General features: G+C 41.7%; 1 protein-coding gene across 1 annotated transcript; it reads right to left on the bottom strand.

Annotated features, from left to right (window-relative positions):
* Positions 1-2,054: 2,054 nt before the first annotated feature.
* Positions 2,055-18,165, bottom strand: SAR1A (secretion associated Ras related GTPase 1A). The gene is made up of 7 exons (XM_059170040.1): positions 18,040-18,165; positions 13,336-13,409; positions 13,091-13,210; positions 12,594-12,659; positions 8,916-9,019; positions 5,915-6,046; positions 2,055-4,356 (listed from the first exon to the last, which is right to left on the bottom strand). The coding sequence occupies exons 2-7, from the start codon at positions 13,391-13,393 to the stop codon at positions 4,240-4,242; spliced, it is 597 nt and encodes a 198-aa protein (XP_059026023.1). The 5' UTR covers positions 13,394-13,409; positions 18,040-18,165; the 3' UTR covers positions 2,055-4,239.
* Between the last annotated feature and the right edge of the window lie 7,144 nt (positions 18,166-25,309).

Below are 25,309 nucleotides of genomic sequence, written 5' to 3'. Positions count from 1 at the left end.
TTCTGGGTGCCTGTGCCACCGAGGGGCCGGAGCAGTCCAGGAGGATAAACTCTGGGAGAGTGGACGGCGTGTGGTTTTACCGAGAGACGGACGGGGTTTGGGCAAGACAGAGTACCTTTGCTGTTCGTTGGGCTGCAAGAAAAAGAATAGAAATGAGGGCTGACGTAGCTAGACTTGTCCAGGCAGTGATAGGACCTGAGTTATCCGCTCAGGTCTAAACCAGCGGCCTCTGGCCCCGGGCTTGATAAGCGCAAGGAAATCCTTGGCCCTTTGGCCGAATTAGTAATTTGAAATTACTAATTGAAATTGAAACGCAGCTCACAGGACTACATCTAGGAAGCTTTTGATGCCAAAGCCTGAGACAAAACGGGTGAAAACTGGGTTTGCGCAAAGTAAAATTGCCCTTTAAAACTATGAACAGTAACTGAAGTAAAAATTTTCAATTCTACCACCCTGTACTTTGCAGTGTGCACTTTCCCCATACATTTATAACCACCACCTAGGATGTATCTAGGTTAGGGGCCCAACACACTTTCAGTAAAGGGCCAGAGCCTCAGTGAATAGCAGTTGGGGACCATAAACTCTCCAACGCCCAAGTCTGCAGTTGTAGTAGGCAAAACCTGAGGGAATGGATGGCTGTGCTCCAGTAGAAGTTTCCTTATGGAAACTGAAATTTGAATTTTATGTCACAAGACAGCATTCTTTTATCGCCGCCCCTCCCCCACCACCACACACACACAGGTCAGGCAGCAGCCTGGAAGACTGTAGTGCATTATTTATGCACTTTGTTAAAAGATGATTCAATTACTACTTAAACTACATAATCTTTCTGCCTCAATTTCCGGATAAAACTAATGATGTTTTATCCAATAAGCCTGCTGGAGAAAGTTAAATGACCCATCATAGTATGAGGTGGGACTGAAATAAGCAGTCTTCCATAGCAGGCGTTTTCTTTCGGCTCTGTGACACTGAAGATGCCTCGATCACAGGAAAATCTAAATCCCAACCTCCTAGCAATTAAGAGTTCCTTTCTCTCTCGAGTCCGTTATTCTCCCTTAATGACGCTCAAGCCTCCAGCATGAACCATGATGCGTCAGGTTTTTCTGTTTACAGCACATTAAAAAGAGTCCCAAGTCACAGCCAGCAGCCAAGGTGAGACCCCTTGAGTGCTGGGTTCATTGACTCAGTCTGTACTTCTCATGTCCCACTCTAACTCAAACAACAGATATTATATATAAACATAGGACCCATGGCATCATTTTAGTAACAGGGACATTAGTTTCAATCACAAGATGCCTCTAACACTTTTTTTAAAAAATATTTTATTTATTTATTCGACAGAGAAATCACAAGTAGGCAGAGAGGCAGGCAGAGAGAGACAGAGAGAGAGGAAAGCAGGCTCTCTGCTGAGCAGAGAGCCCTATGCGGGACTCGATCCCAGGACCCTGGGATCATGACCTGAGATGAAGGCAGCGGCTTAACCCACTGAGCCACCCAGGCGCCCCTGCCTCTAACACTTTTAATACTTGGTCAAAAAGAACCTGTTGCATTTTGCTTCCATTCTATTTGTCCCATTGCTTTAGTTTTAGAATCTCATTTGCGTTTTCTAAAAACAAAGTCCTACAAACCTGGTAAATGCACAAGCACACATTTCATTGCTTTCCCTGTTTTACCAAATGTAGCTCTCAACCGAATCCGATTTTGTATAAAATGGAGAATGGTAAACAGCTAAACTGGCCCCAGTCCTTACTAACGTGTTAATAGATTTTGCTAAAAAGAAGTACATCATCAGTCCTGGGATCACCAAATGTCTGAAGCCTCGAATGTACTAAGTTTATGACTTGCAATGAAATGTGTGAATTGGCCTAGCCCTTTTTTTTTTCTCCCAGTAGCAAAACTTGTCTCTCATAAGCTTTGTAAATATTTCTTTCCCTAAGTAGGAAACAACTTTTGCTTCGTCACCCCCACCACACAAACAACAAATGTCAAGGAACATTCAAAACCAGAACAAAGCCTTGCAAATAAATGAAAAATAAATGGCACAAGAAATCAAGTCTGTTTTAACTTTTTATTAAAATGCTTAGGATACAGATTGACTTTCTTTTGTAAATGACTGTTTTAATTAACTTTTCCTGAAATAGGACACATATGCACTCTGATAAAACAGAATGAAAAGTCTCAATTCATGGGAGTTCCTGTACAAAGCTCTGATCCTCTCTGTTAAGAGCCAAGATCCTCACAGCAGCTTCTTTTGCAATCTTTTCATAGGAACAGTGTTTTCTGTGGAGTAAGAAATAGACAGATACCAGACTTTTCAATCCCCTCTTTCTCCAGTGGCCAAAGTAAACCACTTTCACAAAGAGCTGAGCTGTGTAGAATCCATAGTTTTCTAGCTTGCTACGAAGGGGTCAAGGACAAAGAGGAAAAAACAAAACCAAAAACAAGAAAACTAGCGCTGCAATCATACTTCTCAAGTCTCTGGATAAAGAAGTATGGGTTACCTTTAGCCAAAGGAAATTAAAATTATGTTAACTACCTAGTTCATTCACCATTAGCTACATTTGTTCAGTTAAGGCTTTCACCCTTTCCAAACCAAGTTTTGTTGCAATCCAGCTATGCTTGCTAACAGAGGAAAGGCACGCTCTTCCCAGATTTATCCTTTACTGAGCCTCTGCATTTGTACCTGGCAGTGAGAAAGTATCCTTTCCTAATAGGTCAGTACTGAAGACTGACAATGATAAGTCCATTAAAGAGTAACACTCCTACTCGCCCCTGGAATATTACCCACACTTCCCTACCCTCACATGAGACACCAAAATTCCACTGAATTTATTTCAAACCTTTGCATCATAATTTTGTTTTGAGGAAACTACTTGTAATCTCTCATTAAAGAAAAATGAAGATGAAGACACCCACCCATTTTAAGAGAGGGTCTAAGATCCTGAAAATCCAATTTTACACATGGCACTAAAAAAAAGGAATGCTATAAAAATGATCATCACACGACTGGGCATGCTGAGGCTTTTATACTGAGCTCTTAATGACAAGTGACACTGGCACAGAAAGAACACCACTACACAAAGTCCTCAGTTTCCCCAGCTTATTTCTGGCATGGAGAAAGGCAATTTCATACCACAACCCCTCCCCCAAAAAGTAACCTAAAAAAGCGCTCATGAACATTCCCATAAAGAAGTCAAATCTTGCACATAAGAATTTTAAACCCCACTAAATAAATCTTTCCTGGATTCAAACAAATGCTACAAATGCCAGGTTTTTAAGTTCTCACTCACAGTAACTGTAACTGCCCTATATGACTCACCTATCCCCAAAATGTTCTCCTAGACTCTGTGCAAAATTAACAGACACATGCCTGTAGTATAGGAGAACATGGGGGATGTTCTCTTTTGATGCAAAAGTCATTCTTTTTTATAACTGAAAATGAAAAAGGTGCTATGGAGAGATAAAAGCAAAGACTGCCTGAAATTTGAAGCTTTGTAAGTAATAATAAAATCACCACTCTGTACTGAACTCCTCCACAGCAAACCAACCATCTGTTGTACAAACCAGGTGAGGAATGACCCTGGCTGACCACAGTGGAAACCTGCTGCCGCCACCAGGCCGACCGGGCCCTCTCCTGCTCCTCTGTGCGCAAGGTTGGCGCCACCTACCACAAGGCCGTCAGAGAGCCGGGGAGCTTTGGCTCACTGACCTGCTAACTCAACAGGACTAAGTTTACTCGACTGAGCTCTGGCCTCCAACATGTTTCATGTGCATAATTTCATGAAGAAGCTAAATGCCATTCACTAGACCAAAAAAAAAAAAAAAGAGAAAACTCTGGACCAAGTAAATTTTGAACTCAGAAAGTTAGGACACCAATGACATTAACAACACTTTCTTTAAAAAATAGAATCACTTTCTTTGAAATCAACCACAGTGGTGAGACGTGTTTTTCTTTTCAGGTGCCCCAGGATGGCACACAGCTTTACCCAGCAAATCCTGCCAACTTCCAAGTCCCAGGATGCTGAGCTGCACCAGCACGTGAGGCAGCATTACCTCCCGACAGTGTGGAGAAGAGCACATGTCACCACTGGGCGATGAGAGAGCTGACAGAGACTCTTGGCTTCTCAACGCCAGACATGGCTGAAGAGCTTTCCTTGTTCTATTAGAAAAGTTCATGAGGAAGCTGTGAATAGGATCAGTCCAGAGAAGGAAAACTCTTTTATTTTCACTGTCCAAACATCAGTCAATATACTGGGAAAGCCAGCGGAAGCCCTCGCCGTAGCCTTGCCTCTTGAGCACGCTGCACATGAACACTTCCATGGGGCGGGCGTTCAGCTCCTTCAGGGTCACATTCCCCTAAGAGAGGCAAAACCAAGAAAGGCCTGTTAGCATCCCCGTGGTGGAAAAGCTTGAAAGGGTGATCACAAATCACTCTCTTTGTTCCTCAAAAGCAAATGGAAGTAGGAATTACTTATAAAAATGGGGTCAAAGCCATATAGATTACCTTCCCCAGAGCGTCATGCTTTCAAGACAAAATAAGCAGCATAGTGAAGAGCCTTTACTTTGAACACACCAGCATCTGGCAAGTTACTGCAGCTAACCAAGAAAAAGGCCACTAGGACCCACAGAACCAGCATGTTCTTTGATGGAGAGAAGTCCAAGACTCTTGGAAATAAGGACATTCTTGAGGCACCTGGCTGGCTCAGCTGGTTCAGCACCACCAACTCTTGGTTTCGCCTCAGGTCATAATCGCAGGGTTGTGAGATCCAGCGCCATATAGGGCTCCTCATTTAGTGGGAGTTGGCTCAAGATTCTCCCTCCCTCCGCCCCTCCCCCTATCATAAATGCTCTCTCTCTCTCTCAAATAAATAAAAAAAAAAAAAAAAAAAAGGAAGGGTGCTTGGGTGACTCAGTGGATTAAGCATCTGCCTTCAGCTCAGGTCATGATCTCAGGATACTAGGATTGAGCCCCACTTGGGACTCCCTATTCAGCGGCCAATCTGCTTCTCCCTCTTCCTCTGTCCCTCCCCTTGCTCATGCTCTCTTTCTGTGCACTCTCTCTCAAATAAATAAACTTAAGGGAAAAAAAAAAGAACACTCTCATTAGCACAAACATTCAGAAATAAATTATATCAAGGAATTTAAGAATTCATGTTGTATAACACTCATGCAGAAGAGGGGAAATTAAATTAAAGTCAGTGTTTCTAGAAAGAAATAGCTAATCAAGAAGAGATAACACTTAGAAATAAGAAACCATAAAAAGAAAAAAGGTTATCAGAGATCTCAGAAAAGGAAAATTTTTAAAACTGATTATGCCAAAACTTCAAGCTGAAAAAAACAGAATTCCTGCTTAACTACTGCTGGTCTAGATTTTTTCTCTCAGAAGCACTGCAGCAAGCTCTCCTTCCAACTGGAAACAGCATATAACCTACTGATCTGGGAGACTCAGGTTCTATTCCTGGTTTTATCACTGACTTCCTACCTCGCTCAGCAAGAACACTGACGATAATCCAGTGCTAGGGTTTCAGTGTTTGGAAAGTGATCATGAATGACCACTCTTCTTCATAACCTGAAATCTCCAGTCAAAAATAAAACTGATTTCTGGTTACGGTGGCCTTCTTCAAAAAAGATTTCTCTGAATGAGATTTGAAAGAGAATCAGAAAATTCTTAAATTGGTAAGCCTAACTTTTCCTCCCAATTTCTTCATCCTCATATACCTGAGGAAAATTTCCTCAGACAATGGTGAAAGAACAGGCTCCTGCCTTCACAGTGACTACAAATCACCTATGGCAAAACCAATCCTAGGCCCGGTTAAACTTTTGAAAGACAAGTAAAATCCAGATAGTAAAACATTAATTTTTCAAACACTGTTAATTTCCTTAATAATATGTCCCCTGACGATTTTTCTCTTACCTTTCCTGTGGTCTGTCCATAAAGCCCAAATATCTCACGGAGTTTTTCTTCACTGATCGCATCTGTTCTGTCAATCTTGTTACCCAAGATCAGGATTGGCACATTGGATATTGTTTCATCAGTCATTAGCGCCTAAAGACAACATAAAGGAAGAACTAGGTGAGAATCTATGAATGCCCACTAGATCATGAAAACCACCAGACCATCACTTGTCTACAATGAATCAAATGTAAAGAGAAATATCTAATAGTCTTTATACCTGAGCGATGATCTAAAAATCCTGACATTATACAACATTCTTAATGTTACGTAGAAGCCCCTAAAAATTACCTTGACATTAGGTAAAAATCCCCTAACAGCTTCAAAACAATTGCAACTTAAGGCTGTGCCTATTTACAAGGCAGGAGAACTGCCTCAACCTTAACTCTGAGATAAATCACTCAACCACAGACCATCCTCGAGCTCTCCACTGAGCACGGTCCTAGAAGACTGAATGCTCTGGCTACAGAGTCTCAAGGAGGGCTACAGGAAGTCCCCGAGTGTACACTGAGTGCTCAGTGTGTGCAAAGCACTATCTCAGGCACTGAAAGGAGTACAAAAAGAAAGGTAAGACATATCCTTGGCCTCAAGAAATCCTCACTCTATGTTCATACATCTGTCAGCAAAGCAAAGCAAGTGTATGATTAAGTATCACAATGAACAGGGACAGAATCAAATACTAACAGACATTTGGGGAAATCAAATGGAAGGGAAAATGGTGGACTTAAGGAAAAGTCTTAGCAAAGTAGAGGACCCCAAACTAGGCTCTAAAAGAGGGGCAGGATTTGGATAGATGGAAAGGAGAAGGAAGAATATAAGCAATGGCTTTATGGTAGGAAAGAGTTCAGAAAGCCACATGGAGAATTGCCTGTCTTTGTATGTTGACACACAGTAATAACAGAATGGGAAGGCATGATCAACATTACGGTGCCAGCCTAAGAAGTTAGCTGCAACAGATCCTGAAGACCCCCAATCCAGAAATTAACAGACAGTATCTGTGTGTAAGGGGTTGCCTGGGGGGCTCAGTCAGTTAAGCGTCTGCCTTCGGCTCAGGTCATGATCTCAGGGTTCTAGGACCAAGACCCACATCCAGCTCCCTGCTCAGCAAGAAGTCTATTTCTCCCTCTGCCCCTCCCACTCCCACTCTCCGGGGTGGGGTGGGGGGGGAATCTGTGCATTAAAAAAAACACAATGAATTCACACAAAGTGTCTATGTGTGCTCAGGTAAGAGACAATGACCTAGCCTAAGATGACAGCACCCAAGGGACAGTGAGTGCAGCAGGCACTGTGAAGAATGAAGTAAAGAGACTGATGTCTGGATAAGACAAGTAAGAGGGGCCTGAGCTGGCAGAGATTTCGAGCCTGGGAACCCAGTGCCCACTGACAGGAAAAGCTTGGAAAGGACAGTAGAGCTGAAGAGATAACGAGCAACATACTTCTGACCATCTTAGGTTCCCGGAAGTGTTAGACAAAATCAGAGTAAGGATGTCATTCGTTGATTAAATACTAACCAGATGCTACTCTATGTCTGATGCTTTGCTAAATGCAAGCGTTTCACAAAGAACAAAACTAGGTCCCTTCTAAGTTCACAATCTGATGAGGACACCTACAAGAGAACCAGTAAAGACCAGAGACACTGATAAGGCCGCGAGTCTAAGTCCGAGAGGTCAGGGAAAGCTTCCTATAAGAGGTCAAGGCTGAACTCTGGGATCTCCTAAAGGACATTTTTTAATTTACCAGTTAAAGTGGGTGGGGGTCAGATGAGAAAGCCAGGCAGGGACATTTGTGCATAGTGAAGGAAGGACAAGTTGTTCTTTATGTTTGGAATGTAGTTCCAGGTAGGCAATAAAGAGAAAAGAAGCTGGAGAAATAAACAGAGGAAAGATCAGGAAAGACTTTATGTGCTATGCAAAAGACTTGTGGATTTTATCCAGAAGGTGATAGAATTCTATTAAAGAATATTAAATAGGCCAATGATATGTCTGAAAAAGTTCCTTCTAGCATTTTAGAATGTGGCAGGGTGGTAGTGAAATCTCTGGTCATTCACAGTACCTGGACCGCATGTCCAGGTAGATGGTCGGGAAGAGTTCCATTCTTCCCGGGAGACTGGAATTGGCAGGTAGGTAGGCAGCATTATGTATGAGGCTGGACCTCAAGAGAGGTTTAAACAAGAGAAATCCATAGGGGAGTCACTGGCAAGTATTAGCCAGAGAGAGCACACCAAAACCAAGAATGCAAATGGGAGCTCAAAGAAAGAGAGAATGCCAATGACAAGAGGTCAAGTAAGAGAAGGAATGCCCTATAAATGATTCTACAAGAGACCAGAGCTATAGATTCACAATAAATGGGGCACAGGTTCAAATGGCCAGGAACAAGAATGCAGAGAGACAGTTACAAATAAAATAAAAAGAAGAGGTGCAGGGTGACCCAGTAGGGATTAACAAAGACAACATGACAAGAACTGTGAAGCCTAGCAAATGCTATGTTGAGGAAGGAGAAAACCTGACGGTATCAAATGCTGCCCATGACCCAAACTGACGACTGAGAAGAGACTGTAAATGTCTGTGAAGTCATTCAGTGCGAGCGGGGCAGACACAGAGAACCCAGATTCAAACACATAAAGAACCCTTAATCTCTCTCTTTAGGTTTCACTCTGAAACAGGGACCATCTATGGTATGTGAAGGGAAAACGCATTCACTATGCCAGGGCAAGAGGCACACTCTGGGGAGTGTAGGAGCAAATTGGACAAAGTCACCCTATGATAGATATAAACAAAGTTAACTTCCTCAAGTTCAAGCTGTTTCCTCAGGACACTGAAAAGCAAGGTCTTTGGATGTAAAACACATTCTTCCTATAACTAGGACTTTTATCAAATGGTAACGGAATGCTGAAGTACTGGCACTACTGACCTGTATTCCTTAAAAGAAACAGAAGCCAAGAAAAGAAAAAATATAATCGTACATTTAGCTCAACTTTGGATTCCATGAGGCGAGGATGATCTGCACAGTCGACCAGAAAGACAATCCCATTAATTGCTGGGAGGTAATTTTTCCAAACGCGACGTGCTGGAAGACAAAGTTTGTAGTTGTGTTAATTTTTTTTTTTTTTAAGTATTTTGAAAAATGTATCTATTTTTTTGTCCTAAAATGGGCAAACCTTGGCTTGGTTTCAATAGCATTCAATTCCATATGGATTCTCCCAAGTCCCAACCAGAATTAAATCAGAACAAGTACATATATATATACTCTGATATTCCATGAACCTGATTTTTTTCAGATTAAAAAATCAAGGTTTTCTGCCTGATTTTCAGAAAAACTGCAACATCTGGCAATCCCACACATACCTGCCCACATGTCACTGATCAGCTGGAACTAAGTCCCCCCTTAGATGAAATCTGGGCTCTTCATTTGGCAAAGTTTCCACCACTCCCTACTGTCTGAAACCCAGTCACTTTGACTCACCTTAAATGACCAACCTCACCCCTAAAACCAAATTCATCAAGATGCAAATTACCTGTTCAGACACCATTCAGTCCCAAGTTAGTTCCTAACTAACCAATGTGTACGTGTACTGACACACCCGCTCCATCCACACTCAGGAGATGGGGCCTGACAGGTGGTTGAAGTTCCCAGGCAATTACCTCAGTCTCCCATACTTAACCCAAGAGGCCTTATAAATTTTATTTATTTTTTTGTTTATGCCATGAAGTGATAATGGTTTGGGAAGCAATACTTTAATTATATTATCATTTCTAAGCCATTCATTTCTACTACTTTCACTGGGATGAGTAACAAAGCATATCCACATCAAATAGTTAATAACCGTTATCTCTAAAGAGTGTGATAGGGAGAGGCTAGGGAAACTTTCACTCTTTGCTTTCCATATTCATATGCTGAGTGTATATTCAATTTGTTATATGGAGCCAGAACTACTTTTTTTTTTTTTTTAAGTTATCTCTGTACCCAACCTGAGGCTTGAACTCACGACCCTAAGATCAAGAGTTGCATGCTCTTCTGACTGAACCAGTCAGGCACCCTAAGCCTGGCCTACTTTTATAAGTTAAAATTTATACGTTTTTTTTTAAAGGAAATCTCCAAATATATACCATTTTAGTAATTTTTGTAAAATGGTGACTAAGTTATTAAGATAAAGTAATTTGTTAAATAAATTTTCCTCAAACAAAACAAAACTACACGTAACACATTCCTCCCCTTCTTAATCTATCAAAACTTGAAACCTAAATTTATCACACCGAATACCACCCTAAATCTCAGTTTAGGGGTCTAAAAACATCTTTCCTACATTCTCAAAGTGGTCTCAGTTCAGTTCTTACAACTGTATTACCCTGAATTTCAATTTGTAAGCAGTTACAAATCCTTTTGAAAGAAGCAAAAAAGCCACCATACACCCATTCCTACCCAAATGAAAACAATACAAGCTCATTACAGAAAAAAGGACACAAGATGATCTATAATCCTCCATCGAAACATACCTACTGCTAATATTTTTGTATATATTTGTTCAATCTTTTTTCTATACAAGTATTTTATGTGATTATGATCATACTACATATGATTTAGTGGGATATAAATATTAAGTGACTAAAATAAATGTAATTATGTCAATGAAATCGCTGAATACAAAATCATCTGGATCACTCCTTAGATTTTCAGTTAAAATTACTTGGCTCAAAAATGGGGAACCTGGGGGCGCCTGGGTGGCTCAGTGGGTTAAGCCTCTGCCTTTGGCTCAGGTCATGATCTCAGGGTCCTGGGATCGAGCCCAGCATCGGGCTCTCTGCTCAGCAGGAAGCCCGCTTCCTCCCTCTCTCTCTGCCTGCCTCTCTGCCTACTTGTGATCTCTGTCAAATAGATTAATCTTTAAAAAAAAAAAAAAAAAAATGGGGCACCTGGGTGGCTCAGTGGGTTAAAGCCTCTGCCTTCGGCTCAGGTCATGATCCCAAGATCCTGGGATCGAGCCCGGCATCGGGCTCTCTTCTCCGCAGGGAGCCTGCTCCCCTCGCCCCTCTCTCTGCCTTCCTCTCTGCCTACTTGTGATCTCTCTCTCTCTCTGTGACATAAATAAATAAAAGTTAAGGGGCACCTGGGTGGCTCAGTGGGTTAAAGCCTCTGCCTTCGGCTCAGGTTATGATCCCAGGGTCCTGGGATCAAGCCCCACATCGGGCTTTCTGCTTGGCTGGGAGCCTGCTTCCCCCACTCTCTCTCTGCCTGCCTCTCTGCCTACTTGTGATCTCTGTCTGTCAAATAAATAAATAAAATATTTAAAAATAAATAAATAAATAAAATTTTAAAAATAATTACTTGGCTAAAAAATTAAAATTACCAATATTCTATTCTTTTAACTATGCTTTTAAAAAGCTATATTTAATTCAACCTAATACAATGAATGCTCCAAAAGGAAACTTCTCAACTCAATTTAATAACAAATGAATAAATCTGACAGAATTTCAATATTTTTCCTACTTTGCAGAATATTTATTCCCACATCTTAAATGTTTGACTCCTAAGCCTAAAGTCTTGCCAAATGTAAAGTAAGTGTCCATCAGAAAAAGTTGCTCTGGTCTACATATCTCCAAAACCCACACAAGATACCTGATAGGAATCTAGGAACCAAATAGACATGGCCTGCATAAGGCAAAAGGTACTACAAAAACAGTAAGGTAGAAGGAAATGTTCTACCAACCGCCCCATATGGACAGAGTATACTAAATAGATGAGAGTGGTCACAAGTATATCCCTGTTAGCAGCGCCTGGGTGGCTCAGTCAGTTATACCTCTGCCTTCGGCTCAGGTCATGATCCCAGGATCCTGGGATCTGGCCCCAAATCCAGCTCCCTGCTCAGTGGAAGCCTGCTTCTCCTTCTCCCACTCTCCCTGCTTATGTTCCCTCTCTCACTGTCGCTGTCATATAAATAAATAAAATCTTTAAAAAAAAAAAAAAAAACCAAAAGTATATATCCCTGTTATTTTTTACTTTTTTTTTTTAAGATTTTATTTATTTATTTGACAGAGATTACACATAGGCAGAGAGAGAGGAAGGGAAGCAGGCTCCCCGCTGAGCAGAGAGCCCGACGTAGGGCTCAATCCCAGGACCCTGGGATCATGACCTGAGCTGAAGGCAGAGGCTTTAACCCACTGAGCCACCCAGGCACCCCTCCCTGTTATTATTTTTGCAACTTTTGACAAATTTGAAATTACTTACAAATAATAACAATTTTCTACATACTTACACTCCATTGAATAAAGGATATAAAAGAGACATGATTAAATTTGATATTGTACTAGATCTTGCTCAAGAGGAAAAATGCTATAAAGGAGATTATGAAGACAACTGACAAGAAGAGAAATATACACTACATAGTAGATAAAATAACACTTCCTAGGTTTGATAACTTACTATGTGTTACACAGAGATTAATAAATTAGAGCAAAAGGTATAAAGGAGTAGAGTTCTCTATATGCAATTTTTGGTAAGTCTGAAAGTACTTAACAATTTTAAGTAATAAGAGCTCAATCATAATTTAATCATATTTTAAAAAGGAAAAAATGTCACACTGCTTAAAAAAAAAAAGAGGGAATAAAAAGAACCATAAGTTAACAGCATTCTTCCATTCTCTTACCTTGCTCATGCCCACCAAGATCAAAAGTTGTAAACGTCATTCCAGCAATTGTCAGCTCTTCTGATGCTGAAAATTGTCAAAACAGAAAAAAGACATAAACTCCTCCATCCAACAAGGCCCAGCTCCCAGTACTGTAAGCCAATACAAATGCAAAACTTAATGAAGCTTTTACCTTGGAAAGAAAAGGATACAAGGATGAAAACATTCTTAAATTATTCTAAAAAGCCAAGTTTCTTTTTCTCCAAAGTCTGTCTGCTGCTTCTTAGTAGATATGGGAGATGTGTCCCCTTAGAGAACTAGTGAGAACTGATACTGAGAGTCCCAGAGGGTTAGGTTTAGGGATATGTGACCTGAGTGTCCTACAAGGAATTTTTTTTCAAGTGAGTTGTCTTTTGAAACCTCAGTTAATACAAGAAATGAGTCAACTGGGGATTCATCCTTAAACCATGACAATGACCTTCAAGTATCAAAAGGTCACCTGGTATTTTCAAACCTACTCGGATGTAATGTTGGAACATGTTGGCCCAATCGGTCATCTTTGAGCATGTGTAGAAGAGTGGTTTTGCCTGCATTGTCCAAACCCAAAAATACAAGTTTTCCAGATTTCTTGTAGAGTCCTAAAAAAGAAAAAAAAAATTAACATAATTTTGCTTTCTACTTACCAAAGGCTGTTTGTGTTAGATCGTTGGACGAAATGTACAAAGTTTGAAACCTATAATATATTTCAAGGAAATGGTTTTACCTAGGAACTGGAGCACACTGCTGAAGCCATTGTAGATCCACTCAAAGATGAAAGACATTATTAATGCTTACTACCTGTATAAAATATGAAAGCAGCAAACATTAGCTTTCTGAATGCTAGTATAGTTTCAGAGAAGTTAACTCTTATTCTGTAGCTCTGATGCATGTTTATTGTCCCATGTTTTCAGGCATAAGATAATAAAGATTTTGCACCCTGGAGGGAAGTCTCTGGGGTCCTCAGATCTGTACAAAATCCTGGTTTTCTGTCAGTTTTCAATCTATGATACTCCGAGGGCTAGGAGTTAAAGATACACTTTCAGGGCGCCTGGGTGGCTCAGTTGGTTAAACAACTGCCTTCGGCTCAGGTCATGATCCTGGAGTCCTAGAATTGAGTCCCGCATCAGGCTCCCTGCTGGGCAGGGAGCCTGCTTCTCCCTCTGACCTTTCCTCTCTCATTCTCTCTCTCTCTCAAATAAATAAAAATAAAATCTTTAAAAAAAAATTTTTTAAATACACTTTCATCTTTTACTGTGTAACTTTCTCCTCCAGGCAGCTGCTCATTCACATTCCCTAGATACACCACAGCTATTACCAATTAGTAAAACCTCTAGGAAATGAATCCTATCAATAATCTAGATCAAAACATCACATCGATACACTAAACAGAAAATAAGAATGAAAAGCGTATTAATCCTTCCTTGTAAACAGCTCTAAAACACGGTTACCAAAATCCCAATGGCTGACATGATTTGCCCTGCCCCACTTACCAATGACAATTCTTTTTTTTAAAGATTTATTTATTTGAGAAAGAAAGAGAGCTTGTGGGAAGTGAGGAGGGGCAGAGACAGAGAGAATCTCAAGTAGACAACCCAATAAGCAAGGAGCCCTGAGCTCATGACGTTGAGCTGAACCAAAAGTTGAAATCTTAATCAACTGAGCCACCAAGGCGCCCCACCAATACCCTTTCTTAAACAATATTTATTTAACCCCTCTTGCAGATTTGTGCCTCAACTTATAAAAAGATATGATATCACTATTTTGGAGAGACATTAAGAAATAAGATAATCTTTTCATAATATGAGTAACCAAGACATAATTACCATTTTACAAACAGTGATTTTCTTAAAATAAGAGTACTTATTTAGGGCATAGAAATGGGTTCCTAGCCAAGTACACACCCTAATTAGTACTAATAGTAGGACCACTTTTCATACTGTTTTCCATAAGCCTAAACAAAACAAAAGATCACCCAAAGCTACTAGAAAGTCTACACACACTGGTAATGAGCAAGAGGACCTCTGAAAGAAGTTAAGAAGGGAAGATCTAAAGCCAGTGCTAGTGTCAAAGTTTCTGAGGTTCAGCATTTCCTGTCACTGAACTTTTGCCTCAGTATCTCAGATTTAATGCAGAAAAAAAAAAAGAAGAAGAAGAAGAAGAATCCCCCACTTTCACTCCTCTTTATCAGCAAGAGCATATCAACACAAGGCTATGGTAGATGTGACCAACTGTTATCAAATGCAACTTTCATGAACTTTTGTTTCTTTTACTAGTGACCTTAACAGGGTTATCCACAAAAACCCACCCATATTCTTCCCTCAAAGAATGCTACACTGGGTGCCTGGGTGGCTCAGTAAGAGGAACTGTGACTCTTGATCTTGGGATTGTAAGTTTGAGCCCCAAATTAAGGGTAGAAACTACTTAAAAAAACTAAATGTGAATATATATATATATATATATACACACACACATGCACATATATAGACACACATATACTTAATATACATATACATATATATGTGTGTGTGTATATCATTCTTTTTTTCTGTCCAGTGACTGAGTTGGTTTTTTTGTTTGTTTTTTTTTAATCAGGCCTGGGCACCTGGTGGCTCTGGGCACCTGGTGGCTCAGTCTGCTAAGCGGTTAAACAACTGCCTTCATGGTTCAGGTCATGACTCCCGGATCCTGGGATCCAGTCTTGCACTGGGCTCCCTGTTCAGTGGAGAGTCTACTTCTCCCTCTGCTGCCCATGCCCCATCCCCCAGCTTAAGCTCGCTCCCTCCCTCTCTCAAATAAATAAATAAAATCTTTAAAAAAAAATCAGGTCTGACTATAAACTTTAGGGGCTTCCTAATGCTTGTTTTCTATGGCTCTTATCATGGAAAGCCAAATGAGGCTTGGGAGTTTGGGTGAGAGCAGAGGCTAAGACAAAAGCTTTTGCAAAAAAAAAAGAAAGAAAAAAAAAATACTAACTGTGGGGTTTTTTTGCCCTTTTCAGTAACATTAAAATATATTTTGGCAGGGTGCCTGGTGGCTCAGTTGGTTAAGCATCTGCCTCTGGCTTGGGTCAGGATCCTGGGGTCCTAGGATTGAGCCCCACGTCAGGCTCCCTGCTCAGCAATGAATCTGTTTCTCCCTCTCCCTCTGCCATTCCCCCTGCTTATGCTCTCTCTCTCTCAAATAAATAAAATTTTAAAATATGTATATTAATATTAATATATATTACATATATTTGGGGAGGACAGGGACCAAATTTAGCATGTTAAATAATTTGTCTGATAACTTAGTCGGCACTTTAAGAAGTTTAATTACTTAAATACACCAACAAAGCTCCTGTTTTTAAGTTTCCACTGTAGGTAAGTAAAAGAACAATGTGCCTCTTCTCTGCAATTCCCCCGAACCAGTCATCTCTCCCTTCTACTTTTCTCACTCTACAACCTGGAGAAGTGAGGCTCACCTTTACAGAGAACCTCTCTTTAAGATCCCTCCCACTCTGATCACTCCTTTAAAACCCACTGTTACATATTCATTTGTACACACAGGGTTGCAGTCAACACTTCTACAGACTCTTTGTAAAGTTTTACCATATCATTTTAGAATTCTTCCAAACTCAATGAATTCTCCAAAGGTGACAATGGGAAAACCCCCACGTAAGGAATTTTATCATGGTAACTGAATTAGTTCGATTTTCCAATTTATCTTCCCTTGACATTCCTGCTTTAATTAAAGGTCCCTCCAAAATGATCGATGGAAAAGTGCTTGAAGAAACTCTTCAGGTGATGTTAAAAAAATAATAAAAACCATTACTGGACCCAAAGTGTTGTACTGTATTGTTGTACTTTATTTCCATAGTTAAGTAAATGGCTTTGATGGTTCCTCCGTCCTTGCAATCTTAGGGTTTGTAACCCTCGTGAGCAGTTCTACAGTTTTATACAGTGCCTGCACATATATCTCATTTCGACCTCACACAAATCCTACTGGGCAGGGGTCCTTAGCCTTCGATAACAAGACAAGGACGCGGACACTCCTAGGACAGCTGGCTGAACCAAAACTGCTCAGCTAAAGAAGTCTAAGTGCCAAAACTTAAACCTTCCTTTTAAAATGCCAAAGCTAAAGCTCTTCCTGTTAATATTACATAAAATTCATTCAAAATCACAAAATTGCTTTTTAAGAAACATAAAACTTCCTTAACCTACCTGCTAAACAGATGATAATCTTTCTAAGTTTCCTTCCTTACAATTTATCACACCTTCTGAATGGTATTTTAATAACTAGCATTCTATTTATCTCCTACTCTTGATCCACTCTACCACCTTATGGCATCTTGTGGCCAAATTGGCGTACTCTAAAATTTAAGAACTCTAAACTACCAGCAAAGCACTGCCAATGTACCCCAAACTAAAATTTGCCAATTTCAGGACTCACATGAGAATGAAGTAAATAAAAAAGAAGAGCACTAGCCAATGCTGACCATTAGCCAATAATGTATGCATTACGCTCTCTATATACTCATTATTTCTTAGGCATACTCTTTACAACTTGGAGACACCATTCCTGACAGATCTGGGAGAGCAGGCTGTTGGTTCTTAGCTAAGAAACCAAGCTTAGCTGCAGCATAAATACCAAAGGTCAAGCCCCCAGGCAAAGCACCACAGGTCCTCTGTCACGACCTAAGCAGATGGGTCGAGGTAAAGAGAAAAGACAAGAGCAGGGGAGATTAGTAACCGAGACAATTTAGTGCCAGCCCTCACAAGTGCACTCCCGGCCTCTACGATAGAATCATGAAGAAAACACTAATCTATACAAAATGCACTCGAAGGAATTTTTCCAGGCACTGAAAAGAGGAAGGAAAAGAGGAAGATGGAAGAAAAAAATACAGGGTTCGAGGCCCAGGGCATCAGACGATAACAGAGCTGAAAGTCGGGAAGGGGGGTGCGCACAGGTCTGGGAGTCAGGAGATCCGGTTCGAGCGCTCCTCTCGTTATCTGTGGGGCCTTGGCCAATTCAGTGCCTCCCGAGCCTTATTATTCCCCCACACCAAGGACTGTCATCAAGGACCCCCACCAGCCCGACCCAGGGCTGTGAGGCTCCTCCGAGACGGGATGTGAAACCGTTTCGCAAACCTGAGCGCACAGTATAGACAAGAAAACTGTTATCCCGCCCCAGCAGCTGCGGGACCCCGAAAGGAATGCAGATCGACCCGACACCCCAAGGGCTGTCAGGAAACGCAGCAGACCGGCCAAGTCGGCCCGTCCCCACCCAGAACCAGCCCCGCGGCCCCACAGAACCGCCTGCGTGTCACTTCCCCCCCCCCCTCCACACACACAGCAACCCCGCCTGAGCCGGCCTCCGCCCTGACCCTCCCCGCCGTCCGCCCCAGCCCCTTGCGTCCCTCGGCTCCTTCCTTCGCAGCAGCCCCCCAACTCACGGCCAAGGGGGCTCCTCTGGCGGCGGCGGGCGGCTTCGACCCTCCCTCACAGCACACAGCCCAGCAGCACCCGGGACCGCCAGCTATTCGCCGGATATACGTAACACCCCCTCCCCCGGGACTTCCGGCAGCGTAATTGCCCCCCGCCCCCTCGTAGCGTCACGGCGCTCAGACACGCCGGGACCTCCTACCGATGACTCGGGCGCGGAGGGGCGGGCCTGAGGCGTGCAGAGCGATCCCGGGGACGGGCCACGTTTGACTCCGCCTCCCACCGTCCGGAGGGGCGGGGCACGCGAGACGTGGCAGGGCTGCGGCTCCAGGGGCGGAGCAGGAGGCTGGAGTCTCGAGTGCTCCCAGACGCGCTGGATCTCTGCTTCTAGTCCGACTGCGGTCGCAGACGGTCGGGCCAAATCGGGAGCAGCGACAAGTGGCTAGGTAGGTTCTCAGAGCGAAGAGTTGCCCCGACAGCCCTCGACATAGGGTGCATCCCAGAAAGCCTTTGCTTTCAGTCACCGTTTTCTGCGACAGCCTGTGTTTTGGAAGAACAGCTAATATTCATTGAGCCCTTAGGTTCCCCGCAGTGCACTGAGTACTTGGCATGCATGCCCCCAGTATTTGACCTTGATAACAGCAGATGAAGCAGATTTATTTTTCCCCCTTTTGCAAATGAGAGAATCAAGGTTCAGAATAGTCCAGTAACCAAGCCCAAGTTCATAGTCTAGGAAGTGGCAAAGTGGCACGTTAGCTCCTACTCTGCCATCCTTCCCAAGCATTTTCTCATTTAATTCTGAAGACAGTCCTATGAGATTGGTATTACTCCAATTTTACAGATAGGAAAACTAAGTCAAGTGACAAGATGAATGATGTTTTTGGATAGTAAAACCCAATACCAGAAACATTTCAATTCTCCTTAAGTACAGTTATAAAATTTAACATAATTCCCATAAAAGAACTAATAGAATTAATAGGTTGTGTGTGTGTTTTAAACTACCCTATTTTTTCCTAAAATTCAAATGGAAAAATAAACAAGACTATTCAGGGAACAGGCTCTGGAAAAAGAACAAGGAGGGGGACCTAGCACTATCAGATACTCAAATATATTATAGATCCTCAGTAATTAAAACACTTTAGGAGGGCAAGGAGGGGAGCGCCTAGATGGCCCAGTTGTTAAGCATCTGCCTTAGGTTCAGGTCCTGATCCCAGGGTCCTGGGGTCAAGGTCCTGGGATTGAGCCCCAAATCGGGGCTCCCTGCTCATCAGGAAGTATGATTGTCGCTCTTACCCTCCCCACTGCTTGTGCTCACTCTCTCTCTCTCTCTCTCTCTCTGGCTCTCACTCTCGCTCTCTCATAAGAAAATAAAAACTTTAAAGAAGACACTTTGGTACTAGTGCATGAAAAGCCAAACAAACCAATTAGAACAAAATACAGAAATAGACCCAAATATGTGCAGAAATAAAATTTAAGTGGCATCCGACAACTCCAGTAATACTCAGAGGGAGCTGGACGGACAAGCTTGCCACTTTCCCCGCTCTTTTTATCCTGTAAGTCTTCTGCATTGAGTTTGAATCCTGTCCAGACACAGAAAGCCATGTTCTGAGGCTTCTCCCAGCTCCGGTGAGACCAGAACTGTGTCCGTAGGGCTTGGACCCTTAGTGTGTGTATCCTGGAGACATAGGGCTCCCTTAGCACAAGTTACTGCATTGGATTACTGGCCCTGATGGAAGGCTGGCTGTTAGAGGTTGGGGTGGGGGAGTCCCAAACCAAAGGATGGCTTGGGAGGCTCAGGAGGAAGGAAGGAGCACACAGGCAAATTATCAGGACTGCTGCAAACTCTCCTTACCAAGTGGGCAGCTTTGAGCGAGTTGACAGATACCTCAGATCACAGGGTACCCAGCTCTAAAATGAGTGAAAGAAGGATGTTGTACATGTAAGGAATTTTTCCAGAGTATGTTTTCAATAAATGTTTCAGTTATAGGTTTAAAAATAAATAATAAATAATAAAAAGGTAGGGATAATAGATAGTACAAAACAAAATGAAAACCTAGGGGTGCCTGGGTGGCTCGGGGGTTAAGCATCCGACTCTCTATCTCACCTTGGGTCTTACTCTCAAGGTCATGAGTTCAATCCCCATGTCAGGATTCGTGCTGGGCATGGAACTTACTTAAAAACAAATAAACAGGGGCACCTAGGTGGCTCAGTGGGTTAAGCCACTGCCTTCAGCTCAGGTCATGATCTCAGGGTCCTGGGATTGAGTCCCACGTCTGGCTCTCTGTTCAGCAGGGAGCCTACTTCCCTCTCTCTCTCTCTCTCTCTCTGCCTGCCTCTCTGCCTACTTGTGATCTCTCTCTGTCAAATAAATAAATAAAATCTTAAAAAATAAATAAATAAAAATAAACAAAAATACTGCCTAAACACTTAAGCAAAACTTTTAGTTGTATTTGACCAGAAGGCTGTTTGAGCCCAGCCTTGCTTTCAAACATCTAACCACGTGTTTTCTTGTTTGGGTTTTTATTTTTGTTTTTTGTCTGTTACATCTTCGTCAAAAGAATAAAGTAAACTTGTAGTTTCTAAGTAAAAAAAGAAAAAATGTGCGAATTCAACTACAAGAAAACAGGAAAGTTTTATATGACAGAAAAGTGCTGCCCTAACAGTGATGACACCATGAACCCTAAAGACAGCACGTTGGGAAAAAATATGCATAATCACATCACAAGTGAAAGGAAAAAACTAACTGTTGTTAGAAAGATGGGCAAGGAGGGGTGCCTTGGTGGCTCAGTCGGTTGAGGGTTGAGCATTTGACTCTCGGTTTTGGCTCAGGTCATTATCTGGGGCTGCCGGTCAAGCCCTGCATCTGGCTCTGTACTGGTGTGAATCTGCTTGGAATTCTCTGCCTCTCCCTCTCCATCTGCCCCCTGCTCACAGCAGGTGTGCACGCACTCACGCATGCGCACTCTCTCTCTCTCTCCAAAATAGAATCTCAACAAAATTTTTAGAAAAATAGGCCAAGTATAAGACCAGACAATTCACAGGAAAAGAAATACAAATAGGTCTTTTAGGATAATAAACAATAATAGAAACAGAGCAATTTTATGTTATCCCCTCCCACCCTATTCTTATCCCCTATACATGTCAGTATTATTAGGTAGACAGGACTCAGAAGCTAAAATGGGGATTGAAAAACGTGTCAGTATTCATAGCTCTCCATGTATATGTATATGTATATGTATGTATGTATATATATATGTATGTATCTATATACACAGTATGTATATATGTATGTATACACATATACATACATACATACACATATATATGAGGAGATTTATTTGAGGAATTGGCTCACATAGTTATGGAAGCCAAGATGTCCCAGATCTGCCATCTGCAAGCTGGAGAACCAGGAAAGTTGGTGTTATGATTCAGGCCAAGCCCGAAAGGCCTTGGAGTGGAGAATCAGGGGGCCGCTGTATCTGCCCTAGAGCCTGAAGGCCCTAGACCCAGGAGCTCTGATGTCTGAGGATAGGAAACGTGGATGACAAAGCTTAAGAAGAGAAAAAGAGAATTTGTCCTTCCTTTGCATTTTTGGCCCATTTGAATCCTCAAGGGATTGGGTGATGCCCACCTACATTGGTGGGGACAGACCTCTTTCCTTAGTCTACTGAATCAAGTGCTCATCTCTTCCAGAAACACTCTCACAGACACACCCAGAAATACTCTATCACCTACCTGGGCATCCCTTAGTGCAGTCAAGTTGACACATACAATAAACCATCAGCATCTCTTGGAATTGTCAACATGGAGGTAATGGGTGAGCCTGATAAATGCAGTTTGGGGGAGTGACGAGGATGGGTGCTGGACTGGAATAACCTGAGGAGAGAGAGAAATGGGGCAGTGACCCAGGACAATGCCGTTAGAAATATGGCTATGAAGGAGAGACTGGGGATCTAAAAGGGCATAGATGATGAAAATTCATATTCTTTTCTGCTCAGTGGTAAAAAACTGGAATATCGTCTGGGTCAAAACTTAAAAGTTGGGGCACCTGGGTGGCTCGGTGGGCTAAGCCTCTGCCTTCAGCTCAGGGCATGGTCTCAGGTCCTGGGAGCAAAGCCCGAATCCGGCTCTCTGCTCAGCAGGACGCCTGCTTCCCCCTCTCTCTCTGCCTGCCTCTCAGCCTACTTGTGGTCTCTCTCTCTCTCTCTCTGTGTCAAATAAATAAAATCTTTTTTTAAAAAAAAACTTAAAAGTTGGTTCAAATCTTGAGAAAATAAACATTTGACCTTTGTCATCTGGAGGATTTTATACCATATTGATTAGAAAAATCTGTTTCATTTTATGTTATTTTATTTTATTTTTATTTAGAGGGGGAAGGGGCAGAGTGAGGAGGAGAGAGAGAATCTTCAGTGGGCTCAGCACAGAGCCTGGATGCAGGGCTCAATCTCACGACCCTGAGATCATGACCTGAGCCGAAATCAAGAGTCAGACACCTCACTAAGACAGCCAGGTACCCCCCAAAGCAATCTATTTTAAAATTTGAGACAATTGTTAAAATTTTCAGATGTTTCTCCTTAGACATCACCTAGAGGCAAGTAGAAAAAAAGCACTTCTTCTTTAAGTTGTATGTTCCCCAGTTTACAAAGGGGTGGGAGAGGACGTCTAACTTGAAGGCCTTTCCTGAAATATTTTTTTATAAATTTCTCTGTATCTAGGTTCTGATTTCCTTGGTCATTATAGTTATACAAAAATAAGTTTTACCTTAGATTTCCTCCTGGACAGGGAATCCTTCCAAAACTTTATGGGTTTTAGAGTCAGAAAAATCACTAAAAGAGAACTATTTTCTATTGTATCTTTGTTCCAAATGAACTCCATGTCCTCCTGAATAGTATATTACTTTCTTCGTCCCTTGTTATATCCTTATAAGAGTTGAGGAACTGATAGGCCAAAATGCCCCTTCCTTCACTCTTTCCAAGATGACTCAGAAAAAAAAAAAAAGGCAAATCAGAGCTCCCTGGGTCTTCAGTGAAATTACTTTCAGCTCCCCGAAAAACTAGATCAAAGCATACATACTGTGACACTCAGGAAGATTTTCAAGTCTTTTTTGTCCTGTTTGTATTGAGAATAATGCCTTATCTTTGTATTGGTGATTTTACATAATACCATTTCATTCCAATCAAATATAGCACTCTCAAAAAGAAAAAAGTGGGCAAAGGACTTGAATGGATCTGTAAATGGCCAAGAAACATGAAAAGATGCCCAACATCATTAATCGTCAGGTAAATGCAAATTGAACTGACGTAAGCGGCCATCTTACCCATTAGGATGGCTAGACTCAAAACAAGAACAAAAACAGAGAATAAGTGTTGGCAAGGAGGTGGGGATATTGGAACACTTGGGCACTGTTGGTGGGAATGTAAAATGGTGCGGCCACTAGAGACAACAGCCTGGGGGTTGCTCACAAAGTCGAAAATAGAATTACCATCTGTTCTAGCAACTGCACTGCTTTGTGTATACATCCCAAAGGATTGAAAGCAGGGTCTCAAAGAGATATTTGTACAGCCATGTTCACAGGAGCATTATGAACAGTCAAGAGGTGAAAGTAAGGGGCACCTGAGTGGCTCAGGGGGTTAAGCCTCTGCCTTCGGCTCAGGTTGTGATCCTAGGGTCCTGTGATCGAGCCCCGCATCGGGCTCTTTGCTCAGTGGGGAGCCTGCTTCCCCCCCTCTCTCTTTGCCTGCCTCTCTGCCTACTTGTGATCTCTCTCTCTATCAAATAAATAAATAAAATATTTTTTTAAAAGGTGAAAGTAACACACTTTATAAATAAATGAAATGTGATATGTACACACAATGGATATTATTTAACCCTAAAAGGGAAGGAAATCTGACACATGCTACAACATGAATGAACCTTGAGGACATGCTAACTGAAATAAGATAGTCACAAAAAGGCAAATACTATAGGATTCGATTCATATGAGGTACCTGCAGGTGTCAAATTCATAGAGACAGAAAGTAGAATGGTGGTTGTCAGGGGTTATGGGAAGGGGGAATGGGAAGTTGTTTAATGATTATAAACTTTAAGGTTTGCAAGACAAAAAAAATTCTGGAGATCTTTTCCTTAACATCGTGAATGTACTTAACATTGTTGAACTGTGCGCTGAAAAATGGTTAAAATGTTAAGTTTTTAAATGGTAAAATATTTTGCCACATTTAAAAAGATTTTTTGTTTTCTTTAAGGAATGTCTATGCCCAATGTGGAGCTCAGACTCTCAATCCGAGATCAAGAGTCACATGTTCCTTTGATTGAAACAGCCAGGCACCCCTTAAAAATTTTTTTTTAAATACACATGTTTCATTTGGCATCTCCAGAATTTTCACAGATTTGCATGTCATTTTTGCGCAGGGCCATGCTAATCTGTCTTCCATCCCAGTGTTAGTGTATGTACTGGTGAAGTGAGCAGAACCTCTAGCATTTTCAGCTTTCCATGCAAAGTCTTTTTGGGGATCTCCATTTTCTGCAGGATTATTCCCATCCTCACTAGCACTGGTTTTTCCTTTTTTCCCTCTGGTTGAAGGAGCCTTTCCAGGTGTAGGTTCTGGCTTTGAAGAAGCAGTTTAGGAGGCAACAGTAGAAACTCAAGTTTAGCTTACTATAGATATAGATAGGTGTATATGGAAATATATATAGATATATGTATATACACAAGATGGTATACAGACGTATATTTCCTTGCTCTGTGAGCTGAGAGGACCTAGAAGCAGCAGCAACTCAGTAGCCCTGACCACACCTTGCATCCAGTCTTGGTTTCTAATACCATTCTCCAGTGAAAGGAACTGATGCTCCTTGAAGAAATGGCTGATTCTGGGGCTGGGGCAGAGAATACACAAAAATAAAATTAAAAGGCAACCTATGGAGTGGGAGAAATAGTTGCCAATCATATATCTGATAAGGGATTAAAATATATAAAGAACTCATACAACTCAATAACAAAAAACCAATCTGATTAAAAAAACGAGCAGCGGATCTGAACAGACATGATTCCAAAGAAGGCATACAGGTGGCCAACAGGTACATGAGAAGGTACGTCACTAGTCATCAGGGAAATTCAAAACCACAGTGAGATTATTAGAATGGATTTTATCCATTTTTAGATGGATATTATCAAAAGGTGATTTTTAGAATGGAGATTATAAAAAAAACAAGGGATAAGATTTGGCGAGGATGTGGAGAAAAGGGCACCCTTGTGCACTGTTGGTGGGAATGAGAACAATATAG

This window comes from Mustela lutreola, chromosome 4 (genome assembly GCF_030435805.1).
Source record: "Mustela lutreola isolate mMusLut2 chromosome 4, mMusLut2.pri, whole genome shotgun sequence".
Lineage (NCBI taxonomy): Eukaryota > Metazoa > Chordata > Mammalia > Carnivora > Mustelidae > Mustela > Mustela lutreola.
Note: the sequence above shows the minus strand (reverse complement) of the source record. Positions and strands in the feature narration are given on the sequence as shown.

Excerpts from the sequence above, each read along its gene's own strand:
- SAR1A (XM_059170040.1), bottom strand. The coding sequence starts at position 13,393 with ATGTCTTTCATCTTTGAGTGGATCTACAATGGCTTCAGCAGTGTGCTC. Across the intron at positions 12,660-13,090 it reads TGTTCCAACATTACATCCGA|CATCAGAAGAGCTGACAATT; the intron begins GTAGGTTTGAAA and ends GACAATTTTCAG. Across the intron at positions 9,020-12,593 it reads TCTTGGTGGGCATGAGCAAG|CACGTCGCGTTTGGAAAAAT; the intron begins GTAAGAGAATGG and ends TTTGTCTTCCAG.